Source organism: Eschrichtius robustus, chromosome 18 (genome assembly GCF_028021215.1).
Source record: "Eschrichtius robustus isolate mEscRob2 chromosome 18, mEscRob2.pri, whole genome shotgun sequence".
NCBI classification, from domain to species: Eukaryota; Metazoa; Chordata; class Mammalia; order Artiodactyla; family Eschrichtiidae; genus Eschrichtius; species Eschrichtius robustus.
In genome coordinates this window covers 70,008,198-70,027,837 of record NC_090841.1, presented here as the reverse complement: position 1 = coordinate 70,027,837, position 19,640 = coordinate 70,008,198, and the positions used below count along the sequence as shown (strand labels likewise).

The 19,640-nt window shown below is 42.3% G+C and overlaps 1 protein-coding gene across 1 annotated transcript in view; it reads left to right on the top strand.

Moving 5' to 3' along the window:
- Window positions 1–1,363: 1,363 nt before the first annotated feature.
- The window catches only part of SLC15A1 (solute carrier family 15 member 1), a 34,565-nt gene continuing 16,288 nt past the window's right edge, over window positions 1,364–19,640 (top strand). The window contains exons 1-15 of the mRNA XM_068526527.1: window positions 1,364–1,443; window positions 1,756–1,937; window positions 3,207–3,353; window positions 3,475–3,616; window positions 4,567–4,686; window positions 7,325–7,424; window positions 7,643–7,733; window positions 9,623–9,706; window positions 12,217–12,299; window positions 14,574–14,660; window positions 15,203–15,292; window positions 17,037–17,081; window positions 17,236–17,268; window positions 17,350–17,438; window positions 17,962–18,043. Coding sequence (XP_068382628.1) covers window positions 1,364–1,443; window positions 1,756–1,937; window positions 3,207–3,353; window positions 3,475–3,616; window positions 4,567–4,686; window positions 7,325–7,424; window positions 7,643–7,733; window positions 9,623–9,706; window positions 12,217–12,299; window positions 14,574–14,660; window positions 15,203–15,292; window positions 17,037–17,081; window positions 17,236–17,268; window positions 17,350–17,438; window positions 17,962–18,043 — 1,455 coding nt within the window. The remainder of the gene's footprint in view (window positions 1,444–1,755; window positions 1,938–3,206; window positions 3,354–3,474; window positions 3,617–4,566; window positions 4,687–7,324; window positions 7,425–7,642; window positions 7,734–9,622; window positions 9,707–12,216; window positions 12,300–14,573; window positions 14,661–15,202; window positions 15,293–17,036; window positions 17,082–17,235; window positions 17,269–17,349; window positions 17,439–17,961; window positions 18,044–19,640) is intronic.

The window sequence follows — 19,640 nt, the reverse complement described above, 5'->3', positions numbered from 1 at the left end:
TGTGAGGGGCTGAGGATTCTGACGTGGTAGCATCTCCCACTGAAGGACCCATCGAGCCCTGGTCTGGGGCTTTCCACGTGGAACCCTTACAGCCATCCTAGAAGGTGGGTGGCGTTATCTTCATCTGATAGGCAGGCTGTCCACAGGGGAGGTGGGCTTGCCCAGGGTCACGGGGGGTCAGGACTGAGATCCCATTACCCATCTGACCCCATGCCCGCATTCTTCACATGTTGCCCCTGAGAGCAGCCCCTTCCCACAAGGAAGTCTAACTGGGGAGAAAACCAGTCTATTAGTGGTGAAGAACCTCCTTCCAGAATTTTAATATTTCCCACCTTAGGACAAGGACTAAAATAGCATCACTGCTCTTAAGTGGGCAAGAGAGGGAGACTGTCTGGTGTGGGGCATGAGGCCATGCTGAGCTGGGGAAGTGCGGATACCCACAGCCCAGCGTGAGCAGCTTCAGGAAGGAAGACCCCGGCCCACAGGATGAAGGGGGGCCTGGAGGACCACGCGGTCCAGGCCCAGAAGGGAGTTCCTCAGGCAGAGCTGCGGTGTTGTTTCTTGTGGGATGGGGCCCGGGACTTGCACATGATGAAAACACAAGGTGGCAGGTCCGAGAGGAAAGGCCCAGAACGAGGAAGGTGTAAGAGCTGGCGCTGGGGGCCGTGGTGGAGACGCCAGCGTGCTGTCGGCTTCTGTATCCGGTTCCCTGCCCCCCACCCCCGACCCCGGGACACAGGGCACAGGAGGGTCTCTCTGGTGCTCGGGGACAGGGCAGGGATAAAACTTACTTACGTAGATCGGTCAGGCAACTCGACCTCGCAGCCTGCGTGTGATTCTCCGAGTGTGGTCCCTGGGCCAGCAGCACTGACATCCCCTTGGAACTTGTTAGAAAAGCAAGCTCGAGGGACCACGCCAGGCCTACAGGGACCGCAGCTCTGGGCGTGGGGGCCAGAAGGCTGCTCCCCCTAAGCCCTGGGGCTGGTTCTGAGGCAGCCTCCAGTCTGAGAACCATTGCTGTGGGATCCGTAACTCCGCGGGGGACTCTAAGCTGTGGTCAGTGGGGCTGGAGGAGGAGCGGCAGGAGAGAGGTGGGCGCGTGGAACAGCCTGTGACAGACCCTGATAAATAGGGGCCAAGGTGTTGGTATCGGGAGCAGCGCAGGTGACACTGCAGTCAGCTCCGGCCAAAATTCAGCGGAGACAGAAAAGCAGGGGCTGCAACAGAGGGGATGAAGGGTACAGCTAGGATTTAGAAGGCGGTCAGGGGCACCCGGTTTGTACCAACTCACTTGGATTCTCACCCATTTTCTTCCTGTTCTCCTAATTCACTTTTCTGACGCAAAGACGCTGGGGACGTGGGGATGGAGACCACGTGGTCCTTCCAGCAGAGGCGAGGCGGCCACAGAAACTGCTCGTTATCGCCCTCTGGTAACGAGGGGAGGTCAGAGGCGGCTTCGCGAAGGGCACGTTAAAAGAAGGCTTCCTGGCAAAGCGGTCGCTGTCTTGTTGAGGACTTTAGGCGGGTGCGCGTGGCGTGTCCCAGGAGCCTTGTGTGCCGGGGCCGGGCGGGAGGAAGGGCGGCCCGGGGAACAGGACGGACGTCGGACCTCACTGTGTAGCAGGCACTCTTAAGCATTTCCTATTTAACCCCCATCCAAACCCTCTGACCTTGTGGGACGGTGAAGTTTGGATTCTATCCCGTGGGCGTTGGGCAGCCTTTTTAAGTCTTTTAAGGAGGAAATGGTTTCGGCAGATTCTCTGAGCCTCTGGCTCTCCATCCTGTCCACACACGAGAGTTGCCCAAGCAGGTGATTGAAAGAAAATGCAGTCACCAGCCCAACCCGACTCGGAGAAGCAGCCCAAGCCTGGGACTGGGATGGTGGACAGGGCCGGAGGGTCTGGACAACACACCCGACGGCCTGACTGACACGGAGGGTCTGTCTGACCTTAACTCAGCCAAAAGCATTTTAAGTACTCGACTTTAACGGTGGCATTTTGTTTTCTTTCAGGAATGTCCGTACAGCACGTGAGTATCCTTTCTACTTCTCCACGTAGCTTCATGATGTAAACTTTACAACCTGTTTTGCCCGTAAATGTTCACAGCTGTGCTTTATTCGCTTAACAAATGCACCTCATGCATTTCACACCAATGAGGGGACCATCCTGAGTTCCTGTGTGACATTTCTTCTCTTTAGGAAATGCTGTGTACAGGCATACCTCGTTTTATTGTGCTTCCCAGAGACTGTGTTTCTGTACAGATTGAAGGTTTGTGGCAACCCTGTGTTGTCAGATGATGGTTAGCATTTTTCAGCAACAAAGCATTCTTAAATTAAGGTATGTACCTTATTTTTTTAGACATAATACTATTGCACACTTAACAGACCACAGTATAGTGTAAACGTAACTTTCATATGCACTGGGAAACCCAAAACTTTGTATGACTTGTTTTATTGCAATTATTGCTTTATTGCGATGGTCTGGAACCAAACTCACAATATCTCTGAGGTCTGCCTGTCTAGCTTTTCTCAGACTAACAGTAAAACTATAAAACAAGAAAATCTTCATTTCATTGTTGCCTCTATGTAGAGTGTAAGGGAATAAAACTTTGTGTGTGTGTGTGTTTATCATTTTATTTGTGTTTATTTTCTTTTTTTTTTAACATCTTTATTGGAGTATAATTGCTTTACAATGGTGTGTTAGTTTCTGCTTTATAACAAAGTGAATCAGTTATACATATACGTATGTTCCCATATCTCTTCCCTCTTGCATCTCCCTCCCTCCCACCCTCCCTATCCCACCCCTCTAGGTGGTCACACAGCACCCAGCTGATCTCCCTGTGCTATGCGGTTGCTTCCCACTAGCTATCTATTTTACGTTTGGTAGTGTATATATGTCCATGCCACTCTCTCACTTTGTCACAGCTTACCCTTCCCCCTCCCCATATCCTCAAGTCCATTCTCTAGTAGGTCTGTGTCTTTATTCCCATCTTGCTACTAGGTTCTTCATGACCTTTTTTTTTTCCCCTTAGATTCCATATATATGTGTTAGCATACTATATTTGTTTTTCTCTTTCTGACTTACTTCACTCTGTATGACAGACTCTAACTCCATCCACCTCACTAAAACTTTTTAATTCTTGATTCCACCTCTGGAGTGCCTCTGATAAGTTACCAAACACGCATCCGCTACTTTCCGTGCCGTTAGCCCTCGTTGGTGAACATGGACCAGCAAGGAGCTTGTTTCAAACGCAGACTGTTTCTCTTTGTCAGAATTGCTTTGGTTATCCCTTGAGCATCTTCTTCATCGTGATCAATGAGTTCTGTGAAAGATTTTCCTACTATGGAATGAGAGGTAACTCTTCAACACTCTCCCCGCCCCCCCCCCCCCGCCCCCCCGTCAGTGAAGAGCCTGAGTCACCGTAGCCACTGCTAACTTTGTTGCCCTCTCCTCCTCCACCACCCTTGGCAAAAAGCGATCCTGATTCTGTACTTTCAACGTTTCCTCGGCTGGAACGACAATCTGGGCACCGCCATCTATCACACGTTTGTGGCTCTTTGCTACATGACGCCCGTTCTCGGAGCTCTCATTGCCGACTCCTGGCTGGGGAAGTTCAAGTGAGTCGCGGCAGCTTTCTTGTTAACGAGCAAGCCAACAAGTAATGATAAGCTTTGGGGTTTGGGAGGGTGGGCTAAGGGAACGAAGAATCAGGGAACATAAAACTCTCAGGAGAGAGTCCCAGGCCCTGTTTCCGCTCATCCTCGTATTGCCAGAGTTCAGCACAGTGCCTGGCATTCGGCAGGGTGATTGCAAGTAGCATCGGTAGGAATATTTTTTTCCTCCTCTAAACACTTACAACATCTTTGTCGCATCTTGAAATAGTAGTAGGGATAGCATCTGTTGTTAATGATGCGTGAGAAATTAAGGGCTGGGAGAACAAAAAAGCTCCCTCGAAACAACGCAGCTGCTGAAAGGCTCAAACTGCTGGACCACAAGCACGGGGTGCTCAACCAGTCCTGCAGGAAGAGTTCCAGGAGTGGGCTCGATGCGGGGGCAGGGGGCGGGTCATTGGGACATTTCCTTGGACTTAACACAGAAGGAAGTAAAGGCTCTTCCAGGTCAAATGCATGACATGGGCAGAGGCAGGAATATTCACTATCTCAAAATTACTCAGTATAATTCAAAAGTAACCAATGGACCACTCCTGCCCAAATATTGTTACCAGGTGCAAGATAAATCTCTCTGACTGTTTAAAGATACAGGTCCTCATTTCAGCAGTTAGGTAACAATAGACACTGAGTCTTTCAAATAGTTGAAAGAAAGAACAGATCTTCTGCCTCCCCAGGTTCCCGCAGCCAAAACTTTGCTCACTGCTTACATGCTGAGGACCGAATTCTTCAGCAGGCTGCCTTGCAAAGGTTTATCAGGTTATGGTCCCAGTTTGAGAAACAAGGAGAATCGTGACTGGGCTTTTGAAAGTTGGAAGCGGAGGCCTTTTTGCACTGGCGTAGGAAGTGTATGGCTTTTGTACAATTAACTTGGATTCTCTTGACCTCTTTTTACACAGGACAATTGTGTCGCTGTCCATTGTCTACACCATTGGACAAGTAGTCATCACTGTGAGCTCAATTAATGACCTCACGGACTTCAACCACGATGGAATCCCTGACAACATTTCTGTGCACGTGTGAGTTGATGTTAACTGCGGCCCTACCCCATCCTCTCACTAGTTGCTTGTTTGGTGCTCTAATTTAAAAAAAAAATTTTTTTTTATTGAAGTGTAGTTGATTTACAATGTGTTAGTTTCTGATGTGCAGCAAAGTGACTCAGTTATACATATATATATTCTTTTTCATATTCTTTTCCATTATGGTTTATTACAAGATATTGAATATAGTTCTCTGTGCTGTATAGTAGGACCTTGTTGTTTATCTATTTTATGTATAGTAGTTGGTATCTGCTGATCCCAAACTCCTAATTTATCCCTCCCCACTTTGGTGCTCTAATTTTTAATCATTTTCCTTGAACCTTCACCATAAGTGTAAGGAAACCTTTCCTCCCTCATCAGTGTAAAGAAAGGTGTTTAACTGACTCAGAGTTGGGTCCTCAGTATGTCACCATCCTAACAGTTGTCTGGAGTCATTGCTCACTTGAAGGCTTGGTGTCTTGGGTGCATCTCCCATGAGGCATGGTCAGTGCACAGGATGTTTGTATTAATCTCGATCTTCCCTAGAGGGACATTAACTCCCACAGACCTTGATCCTCAATTGCCCCAGGTTTCCTCAAGACTCTGTACCTTTGATTTTCTGTCTTGTACCACATTTCTGCTCATTTTTCAGTAATTCAGTTTCATAAATATTTTTTCTAGCCCTATGTTCTGCTTTCTTGATGAACAGTGCTATTGACAACTGCTTCTCTGTGAGATGAATTTCCCTTCATGGCAGTCTGGCTTAGCAGACAAGTTGTAAAGATTTATTTCATTTCCTGTTCTTTTGCTTCGATTCCTCGATCTATGAGTAAACCATCTAATGGGTTGGGAAAATATTATTGAAATTCAAATTAGTATCTGCAGTATCTGTGTTTCTGGTTTGTTAGTCAGTCAGATAGCCATCCAGGCTAGGTCCCTGGATGTGAACCCGTGGTGCCCCCAGGGAACTGTGTAGGTGGAGGGGAGTGGGTATAAGTAGGGTATAATCCACAGCTCAGATCTCCAGGATCTGAGTCCCACAGAGGAGCTGTAGGACCTAGGCCAACTTATCTCCTCCACACCTCAATTTTCTAATCTACAGTATCAATTAAGAACATGGACTTTGGAGCCAGGCTGTATGGGTTCAAGTTCTGCCTGTGCCTCTTGCTACTATTGATCTTTAACAAGTTTCTTAACCTCTGTGCCCAGGTGTCCTCATTTGTAATAGTACCTGCCTGTGCGTTAATCCAGGTAGAACACCTAGAACACTGCCTGGCAAGCAGTAGGTACTCAAGAAAGCTTAGTGACTTATTTTATTTCATGGGGTTAGTATTGAAACCTGCCTACAATCCTCACGAGAGTGCATGGTATATAATATTCAATTGGCCACATTTTCGTTGTCCTTTAAAATGCTCAGAGTGACACCACCAAACACAAGTTGTTTTAAGAGACAAGCAAGGTGAAAGAGGTGCTTCTGCAGGTTAATCTAGGAAGATGGGCATGATTTTTTAAAGAATTCTTTCTTTGTGCAGTATCTTCCTTGACTTTATCTGTTTCATAAAATATTTTTGTAGCATTTTAAAACAATATTAGCAATCAAGAAGATATGGAATAAACACTTATGAAACCTGAAATTGGTAGTAACCTATTGTAAATCTAACAAAACTACAAAATGAGGGTTGGTAAATTCTGTGAGTGCTTTTTTCAGTTCAGGAGATAAAACACAGATAACTTGGAAAACACAAAAGTAAATTTAAAAAATACTCTTTAATCCCTTTTATTATTATAAATAATCTTTTTTATTCTAAAAAGTTATAATAATAAACATTTTGCTCTACTTTTTTCAGTCTTCTGTACTTTGTAAACAAGTTAAGATCCTACTGCATAACCTGCTATTCTGCTTTGCAATTAAATCATGTTTTCTAATGTCTTTTAATGACGATTATTAGTCTATTATGACTGTACCAGAGACAATGCTTAGAATTTCACTTACCCATTCTTTCTTTTTTTTTTTTTAAGTGTACACTTTTTTTAAAATAAATTTATTTATTTATTATTTATTTATTATTTTTGGCTGCGTTGGGTCTTCGTTTCTGCGCGAGGGCTTTCTCCAGTTGCGGCGAGCGGGGGCCACTCTTCATCGCGGTGCGCGGGCCTCTCACTATCGCGGCCTCTCTTGTTGCGGAGCACGGGCTCCAGACGCGCAGGCTCAGTAGTTGTGGCTCACGGGCTGAGCTGCTCCGCGGCATGTGGGATCTTCCCAGACCAGGGCTCGAACCCGTGTCCCCTGCATTGGCAGGCGGATTCTCAACCACTGCGCCACCAGGGAAGCCCCACTTACCCATTCTTTTGCTAAAAATCATAAGGCTACAAAAGAATTCCATACATAAATCTTTGTTCCGTATTCAAGCCATTTCTTTAAATTTTCTAGATGGTAAATTATTAGATAAAAGTATGAATTTGAAGGCCCTTGAGTTCAAGTGTCATTCAGCTGTCAAGACTGCATTTCTGTGAATTATCTTCTCATACGGGTTGAATCCCTTCTCTGTGTGCCTGGTCCTCTTAGGGAAATTAGGGGAAAGGGAGGCCGATGCTTTTAAGGATCTCACATTTCAGCAATACTCACCTCTTTCCCTAGGGCACTGTCCATGGTTGGCCTGGCCCTGATAGCTCTGGGTACCGGAGGGATAAAGCCTTGTGTGTCTGCATTTGGTGGAGATCAGTTTGAAGAGGGTCAGGTAGGAGCATGCATCTCCACAGAAACCATGTAAGTGATTATAAACACCCAGGAATCAAATTCCACGGTCAAAGTGTATTCTCCACTGGAGGCTGTTCAAGTACACGTGAAAGTAAGACACCGACCAAAGCTAAGTTCAAAGTCAAGTCAGATCATCGGCTACAGTTGATCCGTTACTGTATAGCCAAAGTCATCCTACCTTATCCTTTTTTATTACAGGAAAAGCAAAGAAACAGATTTTTTTCCATCTTTTATTTGGCCATTAATGCTGGAAGTTTGCTGTCTACTATCATCACTCCCATGCTCAGAGGTAAAAAATATCTGAAGTGGACCTTGGTTTTTCTTTTTTTAATTGTGAAGAGAAGTCAGGTGAAAAGGTTGAGTCCTTGTTGGTTTGTCCTGTCCCTCAATTCTCCCACGATGCCTCGGCTGTCACATACATCCTAGAGGATACAGTGAAATCTGGAATGCCAGCTACTTTTCTTTCAAGATTTAACTCCTAATCTTATCTGAATCCCTTATCCCCGTGACCCCTAAAAAATTTAAACCGTCCTTAGCATAACAATCGATTTTTCTAAATTATTGTTAATGCAAAGTCCTTACTCATGGTAAGATATAAGACAAGAGAGGCTGTTTGGAAACCACACCGGGTGGGCCATAGTTGACATTTTTGCCTTCAAGCTTTGCTCCCCAATGACGTTCAGTGAGTCAGGAAGAATTTAGCAGGCAAGGTTTTATTCTTTGCTTTCCCATCATCTCAGTTATTTCTAAAAGAACTGCCCCCAAGGAAGAGAATGGGACAGCATCTATCATCAGCTCATATTTTTGTGCTTGTCAGCACTCCACTGAGGGTTTATGAATTTCCCATGTGGAAGGGAATATTTGGGGACAAATTAGACCAAAACAGGACTATGGTGTCCACACCTTGAGTCAGAATAAACCATGAAAGAAGATAATTTATGGAGTTTATGTACTTCTGCCTGTAGTAGCGCTTTGAAGATGACACTTAAACCCCATTCCAACTTGCTTTGTATGAAAATTTACTAGCTTTTATTCTTATATTATGTTTTCTCACCCCCTAACCTCCCCTGCCTCCAGGTTCTACTAGAATATGTGCTGTGCATGTTTGAATTAGAAAATGTGTAATAGGATAATTTTTAAGGGAAAATCATGGCTCTCATACAGGTATAACATCAGCATGACAGAGATTTTATGTAACTTATTAGTTAATGAGGGAACTGGAAAGCTGCTACAATCAGTTCAAATAAGGATTTGACTAACAGAGATTTATGTTCTTTACTGGGTGGGGGGATTATTTTACATTGCTGTGAATAGGAATCATTTGTACAGTAACGAACAGGAAACATTTGCATGACTATAGTTTTCTGCCTAGTTAACTTCTTTCTCTGCAGAACTGTGAAACAGTTGGTCAAAAACAAAGACAAACCCCTTTAGGATCAGATGATTCCTGGAGGCTCCAGAACTCCATTGAAAGGATTTCCAGTAATTTCTGTTGCCCCTTCCAAGAGTCTTAATTTTTTCCCTACCAACCCTAGAATTTCAGAGCTAAAATAGATCTTCAGACAGGAGTTAGGAGACTATGGCCCACAGGCCAAATCCAGAAATCTGGACAAGACCATCCATGTGTGTATTGTCTATGGCTGCTTTCACCTACAAAGGCAGGGCTGAGTAGTTAGGACAGGTCCACAGCCTAAAAGATTTACTCTCTGGCTCTTCACAAAAAAGCTTATTGACCCCTACCCTGGGTCATCTAATTGTTTTCTAATTGGCATGAATTCAGGGACATATAATCCAGATTTTCCAGGGCCCTTAGATTTTACTTTCTGAGTCCCACTTTCTTCACATTATTGTGTCTAGGTCATTTTCATCTCTCCCGCTAAGTAAGTCCACAGAACATGAGGGTTCCCACTGATTTTGGCTTAGCTGGTATCAGACATCTATTTAGTGGCTAAGGTTAGAACCCGCCTCCATCTCCTGCTCTTTCTACTACAAAGCCGTTTGCTCAGCCTTGTAGTAGACATCAGTCTACTGCAATGATGACATCAGTAAGACAAATGGATAAGTCTAGAACATTAAGTGAAAACAATATGTAAGAACCAGTTAGGAATTTACAAAACTGGGAAATAGATGAGTATTACCATTGCCATAATGAATTTTAATCCTGTCATTTCTCCCCAGTTCAAGTATGTGGAATTCACAGTAAACAATCTTGTTACCCATTGGCGTTTGGGGTTCCTGCTGCCCTTATGGCTGTATCTCTGAGTAAGTAGAAATCAGTTGAATTAATACAGTCCTATGATCAGGTCAGGCCCTCATATTAATTGTTGTGACCAGTTTTTAAAAGTTCATGTAACAAATTGTAATAGTAAGTAATACAAAGAATTGCCATCCCATGTTAAACATACTCTGAGAATTCAAAGAAAGTAGAGTTGGCATATTGTTTCAGAGAAAGTAGGATCAAAAAAGAGTCTAGAGGAAAAGGGATCAATTGAGTTGGACATTTAAAGGTTTGAAACTATTTAGGCAGATTAAGAAGAAGGTGATAGAATCTGCTAGACTAGGTGAACCCATGGCTGAAAGCTTTTGTTCTTATCAACATGTGCTCATCTACAACTTGCCTGAAGACATGGCAACCTGGTCCAATTGTCACTTAAATATTTCCAGTGAACATCTAGTTTTCCATAATGTATCATCTCTAAATGTTTCTACAAGACTGTCTTCCCTCTGGGAGGAATATATGTGTATAGTCATTTGCACATAAGTTCTTCTTGGCATTGGCTTTTGAGGAGATCTGAAGAGTTTCCTACAAGGGATAGTCCAGTTTAAAAGATGGTGGGTGTCTTCATTTCCTTGGACTGCCATAACAAAATATCACAGACTGAGTAGCTTAAACAACAGAAATTTATTAATTGTCTTACAGTTCTGGAGGCTGGAAGTCCAAGATCAATATGTCAGCAGGGCCATGCTCCCTCTGAAGGCCCTAGGGAAGAATCTCTTCCAGGCTTCCCTGCTACCTCTAATAGTTCCCTGGCTTGTGGCAGTATAACTTCACTCTGTCCATGGCCTTCCCCCTGTGCGTGCATCTGTGTCCAAATTTCCCCTTTTGATAAGGACACCAGTCATTTTGAAGTAGGACCCACCCTAATGACTTCTTCTTAACTTGATCATCTACAAAGATTGTATTTCCAAATGAGGTAACATTCTGAGGTCCTGGGGACAGGGACTTCAACGTCTTTTGGGGAGAACACACTTCAATCTACAACAGAAGCAAAAGAAGGAAACAGAACCCAATAACTGTCTCAAGCCTTCATAGCATCTCCTCCCTCTCAGATGAGGTAGCAGTCAGCACTATCACATTCTCTGATTTTTTTTTTTTTTACCAGTTTTTAATAGTATTGAGTATGCCCTTATTTCATCTCTTTTGCTCATGTTGTAGTAATTTAGCTTTATCCTTACACTTAGGCGAAAGCTCAGGATTCGCCCCCTTTTTAACATCCATTTTCTTCTGTAATCGTTTAAATATCGCCACTCTCCCCTAGAAGGCTCGTATATGCCTTCTCTCCTCTAATTCTGGGTAAAGAGATAGGTTTTCAAAAACTATTGTTTTATGCCAGATGCTGTGTTAAACTGGCATCAGGTAAATTCTCTTTTCATCTCTATGAGTCATCCTTACATCAAAGATTATGCTTTTTCTTATAATGAATTTGAGAAGAGGCCAAATCCCATGCCTTACCACCATCTCTAGAAGTTCCTATCGGCAACAATGCTATGCTTGAACAAGTTCGTTAGTTAATCAGAAGCTTAAAGATTAAAATATTGGTTGGCAAAAAGAGGTAAACTCAAATGGAATACTCAACTGGGTATTCCATGTCTGGATTGAGGGAAATTAGCATTGGGTGAGAATACAAGTAAACTTCTCTTCCTTTAACTATAAAGAACATCTACAATCCAGGCACATACTTGGAGATATGCTTGAGAGTTGGCACTTGTCAAAACTTCAAGCCTTCTTAAATTGAGGAAAACAAGTAGAAGTCAAACAATTCATCGATGTTTTAAAATTATTGAATTGTGGTATTGGATAATCAGAAATCCCAGCATAGGGATTGTGGTTTTCAGAGTCTCTTGCAGAAAGGCTTTTTTTTCCCCTAAGTTATTTTCACAGTATTATGCATTTTCTAAGAAGGTCCATGGAAGAATGGCCTCATTGAAAGAGAACTTTTAACTTTTTGTAAAACTGTAACTGCACATGCAATTAATGGTAACTGTTTCTGTACCATGACCACAGAATAAATTCTGCCATATGTGATTAAGTAGAAGTTTCAACAGATTAATTCCTATTTTTGTCTGAAGATTTAAAAAACAGAAGAAACTTTCTCTTGCTATTGCAGCCAGAAAATTAAAGTTGTGTTCTATGTATTTGTAGAATAATGCATTAATCTGCTTTGTGAAAGCATTTATCCCTGTAAAGAGGGATAGAACTTGTGCTCAAATAGCTCTACCGAGTGTCTGCAAGCTGCCCCAAGTTCTGGGAAGGAGATAGTATTAGGCTTCAATGTTCGTATATGAGAACACAATACAATATTTCTCAGAAGCTGCTGTGATTATTAGAATCAAAAGCACTTTGGAAACCAGGAGAGAGGGAGGTAAACCCACTCTATGAGTAATCCCGGTATTTCCAAAACAAGGTTGTAACTCAAATAAAAACACATATTCTAGTTCACAGATAGTTCTGTCAAACTCCCTGTTGACTTATCTTCTTTTGCCCTCCCCAGTTGTATTTGTCATTGGCAGTGGAATGTACAAGAATGTCCAGCCCCAGGGTAATGTCATGGCTAAAGTCGCCAGCTGTGTTGGGGTAAGTATTTCAGTAGTCCTCTCTCTCAATCACATTTAGTTACCCCAGAGCCTTCTACCTCCTTTAAATTAAAATTCAATGAATCTTTGACTTTCCTTTAGACATTTTGTTCGTGTTCTTTCCTTTTTTGATAAATTGAAGTTTCTTATAAAACTCACCAAATGGAAAAGGACACAAACAGAACTCAAAAAGGGAGGGATGGAAATGGCTATTGAACTTATAAAATAAGATCAGTGGTGAAAGAAAAACAAATCAAAGGGACTCTTTACCTCTCAAAATGACAGACAACATCTGATGTTTGTCAGGGAGCAGTGAAACAAAAATGGAGAGGTCTGGTTTCATAGTGTATATCCAGAGTCTGAAGTGTGGAAAGTGTCAGTAATCCTACTTGCAGGAACTAAGGCCAAGAAAATAACTTTTAAAAATGAACACAGCTTCACATTAAAAGATTATCAATGTGTGTAATACTTAGAAAAAAATTTATGACAAAAATTGAAGTCCAGCAAGTTGCTGAAAATAGAACAGTGTTTAACTTATAGTACATCTATATCATACTATGCAGCCATCAGAAGTCTTGTTTCCAAGACTACTTCACCAAATAGGAACATGAGGAATATGGTTTCTTCCATGTGCATCTACACGGTGTGTGTCCACACAGGCACATTTTAAGGCAGGAAATAAATATTGAGTGTAGGAATTTTTAAATAATGGAGTCAAATAACTTTATTCTCAAATGTGCTACCCATTTTTTTTTTTTTTTTTAGGAATATCTACATTGTATAATCAGGGAGTAATGTGTCACTCATTTATTTTTTTTAAGTGTGGATAATCTTTTGGATGTAAAGGCAGCCTTAAGATAACTTTAGTCACTTACTTTCCCCTTTTCCTGGTGTTACTGTGTTAAACTATACATGTATGCTTTATCAAAGTCAAAATTTCTCCCGCCTCGCTGCTATTCCCTTTTCCTCCTATACTTTCCTCTAACATTGGAACTATTCCCACCAAAAAGCTTTATCCAGTCTAATAGGAATGATCCAATTCCAGTGATCTCTAAGTTCTTTCTTCCCAAGTAATTGATGACTTAGTCCCAATGCCAAAAGAACAACTTCGAGCTATTTAGTCATGAGAATGATATTGTTATTTCCCAGCATCCTAAGTCATCTCGTAGCTTTGAGTTATTGCTTTTAAGTCACAAAGTCATATGCATGTCCCCAGCTGGCATCACCATCGCCTTCTCCTGCTGTTACATCACTGTGAATGCACTTTGCTTTCCTAAAGGCATCTTACAAAAAAGGAATCTTGGAAGCCTCTGATTTTGTAATGGGTAGTGGTAGGTAGGTATGTTTTTTGGATCAGTGTTACCATGTTTTAAAATATGTTCAACTATAATCTTTATTTTCTTCTAATTCTGTTTCTATGTAGTGAGTTCTCCCTCTCCTTCGTGTGACTGTAATACATTATAATAGGCCTTCACCATCCAGTATGGTAGCCACTAGCCACGTGTGGCTATTGAACATTTGAAATGTGGCAAGTGCAACTGGGGAACAGAATTTTAAATTGGATTTCACTTAAATTAATTTAAATTATGTAATTTCTTATACACGTATTTCTATGTAGTGGGTTCTCTTAAATTTCAAAACCAGTACTCAATTCAGTTATTGGACAGCTTTTAAATATGTTTGAAGCAACTTAGGTGTGTAAGTCTAGTTTTTCAAGCATAAATTTTAGGCAATGTAAATACACATCAAACATTTTTGATAAAAATTTAGCATCCAAATTGAAATGTGGCATAAGCGTGAAGTATACCCTAGATTTTGAAGACTTGGTATGAAAAGAGAATGTAAATTTTTTCATTAATTTTTTAACATTGAGTACATGTTAAGACCATATTTGGGGTTTGTTGGGTTAAATAAAATATATTTAAAATGAATTTCACCTGTTTCCCTTTTACTTGTTAACATGGCTACCAGAAAACTCAAAGGGCAAATGTGTCATGTGTTGTATTTCTACTGACCACTCCTCTCTAGAGAACCCGGAGAGTAAAGTAGTAAGTAACAGCGTGACTTTGTTTACCCCGGCTCAAATGCTCTCAGTTAGTGAGAGGTTTGAAATAAATGCATGTTATGCCTTTAGCATCGTCATTATACTAACGTCTACAATTTTATATTTTGCTTCTCTCGTAAGTCTTCCATTAAAGGGAGTTTCATTGAAATGTGTTGCACTGATAAAGGAATCGGTTCTGTTTTGAAACTTGATTGTTCTTCCTTCCTTCAGTTTGCCATCAAAAATAGGATTAGGCATCGGAGTAAGAGATTTCCCAAGAGGGAACACTGGCTGGACTGGGCTACCGAGAAATACGACGTAAGTGATGATTATTGCTACAGCGGCCCCAGTGATCGTAACACGTATTATTAAATAGGCTACATGGACAGAATTATCAGTCGTATCTTCATAAACTTTGTTAGCATTTTAGATAAGACTCTGTGTGAGAGTGCTTATTTATTATTGAAAAGAACTTGAGAAACAATGGATATAATTTATCTGGAAACAATATTACCTCTTCACAGATGTTCATGTGGAATAATCTGCCATTAGTGATATGTCATTATGACCACAAAACTTTAGTTTGAATATGGAAGAGTTAAGTGATGGTGGTGGGATTTACATTTAGTGAATTTACATTTAAATTTGAATAATTTACCTCCTAAAGATGTTTTCACTCTGATTTTCAACACCTTAGGAATTTGGGGTTTTCTAAAGAAACCTGTGATAGGGTTCTTGGACCAATTACTCACCTCCCAGCTTGTCTCTAGATGTAAATATGTCTACGCTGAAAATAGCACTGGCTGAGCGCTCTGGCACAGGTCATGTCTGATTTGTCCCTGCCCTCACTCCAACTGCAGGAGCGGCTGATCTCGCAAATTAAGATGGTTACAAGAGTGATGTTCCTGTATATTCCTCTCCCCATGTTCTGGGCCTTGTTTGATCAGCAGGTAATATGAAACTGTGTTTCTGTACATCTTCATTAACAAAACATTCTTTGGGCATTACCGCATAGCGAGCTGTACTTACTTAGTGTTTAGCTCCTGAAAATGTTCTCTTCCAGTTCCTTTTTTATCTTTCATTTATTTGGTAACTGTTAGATCACCTTGGGTTTCTTTCTTTCTTTTCTTTTTTCTTTTTTTTTTTTTTTAAATGATCTAGATGGTTCTATCCACATTTCTGTGACAAAACAATGAAGAAAAGTAGGCGGGGTCAAGTAAATGAGCCTTGGGAAAGACAAGTATCCAGGACTGCTGCCAGTCAAAGTGAGGATACAGAGCTTCTCTCCTGATACAGCATGTAAAAGCTGTATTGTCTTTTATGGGATCCACAGAATATTTAGACTGAGAGGGACTTGATATCTTCCACACTGAAATGGGATTCTTGGGCTAGAAGCACCATCCAGAAATGTGAAATGCCTGCCAAAGTCATTCTTATCAGAGCAGGAACTAGAACACATCATTGACTTGTCACCCTGCTCTTTCTCCCACAGCTGGAAGATGAGTGCCTAGGAATTTTTCTAAATAGGGTTAGAAAACCCAATGCATGATGCTCAGTAGCCAAAGTAATAAGCTATCCTTTCTTTTAGAAACTGGGGTTTAAGAAGAAATTTACACACATGTATGGTTTTATTGTGCAGGAAGGATTATTAAAAGGGTAAACCATCTCTTGGAAAAAACTGAGTATAGACATTAATCTCCTTATTTGTAAGTATGGAATTTAGACCAACATCTTAAGAACAAGTTTTGCATGTTGGGCGGGGACTGGTTATTAGAATCAGGCTTGCACTAGAAATGCACTGAACACCTTTTATCTGTGTGACTTGGTGTAATCCTTTAACCCTTCTGAAAGGGTAATAACCCAGGACAAGGCTGTGAGGATCAAAAGAGAGAATGTATAGTAAGTAATCAGTGACTGGCTTATATTAAGAACTCAACCGGTAGCATATTTCCTGACTTTCTATGATGTTCTCCTAGTAGAGATGATAGATTATGTTGAAAAATTCACATATCCAGTTCTCCATGGAATATATAACATATACTTGTACAGTCCTGCCTCATCTTTTACAAAATAGGTTGAATATAACTAGGCTGCCCAGGTTTAAATCCATCACTCTCTTGATGGAATTACATTTTAGGACAACCTAGGCTGTCAACAATAGGCTCTTTTTTTTTTTTTTCACATTTGCATTATATCACCATTTTACTTCTTAAAATTTACTTTAATGACAATGATACTCCCTTCTTGTTTTTTTGTTTTTTGTGTTTTTTTTTTTTTAACATAACAGTAGGCTCTTAACAGTAATAATGTTCCTGAAACTTTGATCCCAGTGAACATAAAATATCCTCAGGGTGTGAAGATGCTTTCACCTTGCAGGTGATGTCAGCTTCCCAGCAAACCTCAGAAATACATTTTTGCCTTTATGAAGGAGAGCTTATCTCACAGTGGTACTCTGTAGGCTCTTCGTGAGTGGTTGGAGTGCTATATGTTGTTAGCTGAACAGCAGAAATGCAAGTTGTTTCTTCTTACCTACAATCACCATGGAGCTGGGAGAGGAGCCTGTTGTTGAAAAACATCTTTAAACCGCATAGCAATTCAGACCTCATTCCTGATTTGGAAAAGGCTCCGCACTGACTTATAAAATGTTTAAAACCCACATTCCCAAATGACGCAGTAAACTTACTTGTTTTTAAGGGCTCCAGGTGGACACTGCAAGCAACAACTATGAGTGGGAAAATTGTAAGTCTGGGACCTGGAGCTGTTTTACAGCCCCTGGTCCCTATTCCTTTGCTTTAGCCCCTTTGCCCCCTTTTTGCTTCCCTCTCATAACATTCCAACCCCCCAACTGATCCTCTGTGCGAACTTATCCATGAGATTTTCCGCCTCTTTTTAGGGAATTATGGAAATTCAGCCGGATCAGATGCAGGTAAGAGAAGATATCTAAGTGGCTTTCAGAGCCCAGAGCCGCCACGGAGGCAGTAACAGCTTCTCTCCGCTTCCCCTGCAGACCGTGAACGCCATCCTGATCATCATCCTGGTTCCCATCATGGACGCCGTGGTGTATCCTCTGATCGCAAAATGCGGCTTCAGTTTCACGTAGGTGACCCTCGGGTTGGGGTTCGGACTCCATCTGTCCTGGGGCTTTGCGGATGGGCTGCGCTCCCTCAGCTCCCAGAGCCTCAGGAGAAAGAACGTGTGGCTCCTCTCCCATGACACCACCTATGTGAGGGAGTTTTCAAAGAAATATTTTTGAATCAGATGCCTATGTGCCGACGTTTCTGAAAATTTGCCCTTAAAATAAAAGTGCTATTAATGGCACCCTGAAAAAAGCCTCTCATTAAGGCTCCCTCATATGTGTAGATGATAGAAATAGTAACTGTGGTCCAAAGTAGTTTCTAGAAATTAAATGTCCAAATGCAAATGAGAAGCTGTAACATTTATCCTCCTTAGTCCTGGTCATGAATAAGAGACAGAGAGACGCTTGGAATCCACATGTTTTGGGGGGGAGTTGGTTTTGCCTGGGGGAGGCGGGCGGGAGAGGGGTGCTTCCCTTGTGGGTTTGCCATCAGCTTGCTCGCCTGCGGCTGGCGGAGAGACACCCTCTTGCTTGTCCCGCCAGCTCCCTGAAGAGGATGGTAGTCGGGATGCTGCTGGCTTCCATGGCTTTTGTGGCAGCTGCAATTGTGCAGGTGGAGATCGAGGTGAGTTGCTTTCTGATTCTCCAGTGGCCTTTCTTGGTGGGTCTGGTGGAGCGGCCTTCTCCAGGACCGAGAGGATGAGGGAGGCCAGGGACTTGCTGATAAACTAAGTCCTGGGGCTGTGGATGATGTGCTGCAGGGCAAAACAGTCCCTTTCAGTCAGCGTGCCCTGTGGGTCCTTGTCACTGCAAAGGACGCAGCCAGGAATAGGGCCGAAAGGGTGCACTCAATTAGGAGAAAACTTAGATGGCAGTTACACAGGGGCTTCCATTTATAATACAGTGTTTTGTTTTTTTTTTAAGATATAATGTTCTCTTTAAATTTTTATTTATTTATTTATTTATGGCTGTGTTGGGTCTTCGTTTCTGTGCGAGGGCTTTCTCTAGTTGTGGCGAGCGGGGGCCACTCTTCATCACGGTGCGCGGGCCTCTCACTGTCGCGGCCTCTCTTGTTGCGGAGCACAGGCTCCAGACGCGCAGGCTCAGTAGTTGTGGCTCACGGGCCTAGTTGCTCCGCGGCATGTGGGATCTTCCCAGACCAGGGCTCGAACCCGTGTCCCCTGCGTTGGCAGGCAGATTCTCAACCACTGGGCCACCAGGGAAGCCCAATAATACAGTTTTTATAAGGGGAGGGAAGTTTGTGGAACTTGTTCTTTTGCTATTTAAACTCCTAGGAGATCTGGTTAAAACAGGTTCGTCACTCACAAAGTCCTTCAAAAATGTGTAAATTGTGATGGGAAATTGTTCATGGGAGGATGCCTTTTGTATTCTAACATTCCTGATGATGGTTGGTTCCCGAGCTAATCCACACAGGGTGTTATGTAGTATGTAAGATGAGAGGTAAAATCTCTCTCTCTCATTCTCTCTGTCTCTCTCTCTCCCCCCATCCCCTCCCCTCCTTTTCCCACCCCTCCACGCCCATGTCTCTCTTTTTCTCTGTCTCTTTCTCTATTTCTGTCTCTGTCCCTCTCCCTCCCTCCCTCCTTCCCTTCTCTCTCTCTTTTTAAATTTTTAAGTGTGGTAAAATATGTATAACATAAAATTTGCCGTCTTAACCATTTCTACATGTACAGTTTGGTAGCACTAGGTACATGCGTACTGTTGTGACCTCAATCTCTAGAACACTTCTCATCTTGCAAAACTGAAACCCTGAACCCATTAAACAACAACTCCCCATTTCCCGTCCCCCCAGACCCCCGGCCATGACCATTCCATTTTGTCTCGTTGAATTTGACTGCTCTCTGTACCTCAGATAAGGGGAGCCATACAGTATTTGTCCTTTTGTGTCTGACTTATTTCACTGAGCACGGTGTCACCAAGTTTCATCCAGGTTGTAGCACATGTCGGAATTTCCTTCCTTCTTCAGGCAGAATAATAGTCTGTCATATGGATATACCACATTTTGTTTATCCATTTATCTGTGGATGGACATTTGGGTCATTCCACCTCTTGGCTGTGGTCAGTAATGCTGCCTTGAGCTTGGGTGTGCTCACTTTCTCTTGGACATCACTAGCTTTATGGGAAATGAATTGTGGGGCTCAAGTAGACGTGGATTACTTCAGTGACACTGGGATTTGGGAGAAGGCATTGTAAGGAAAGGG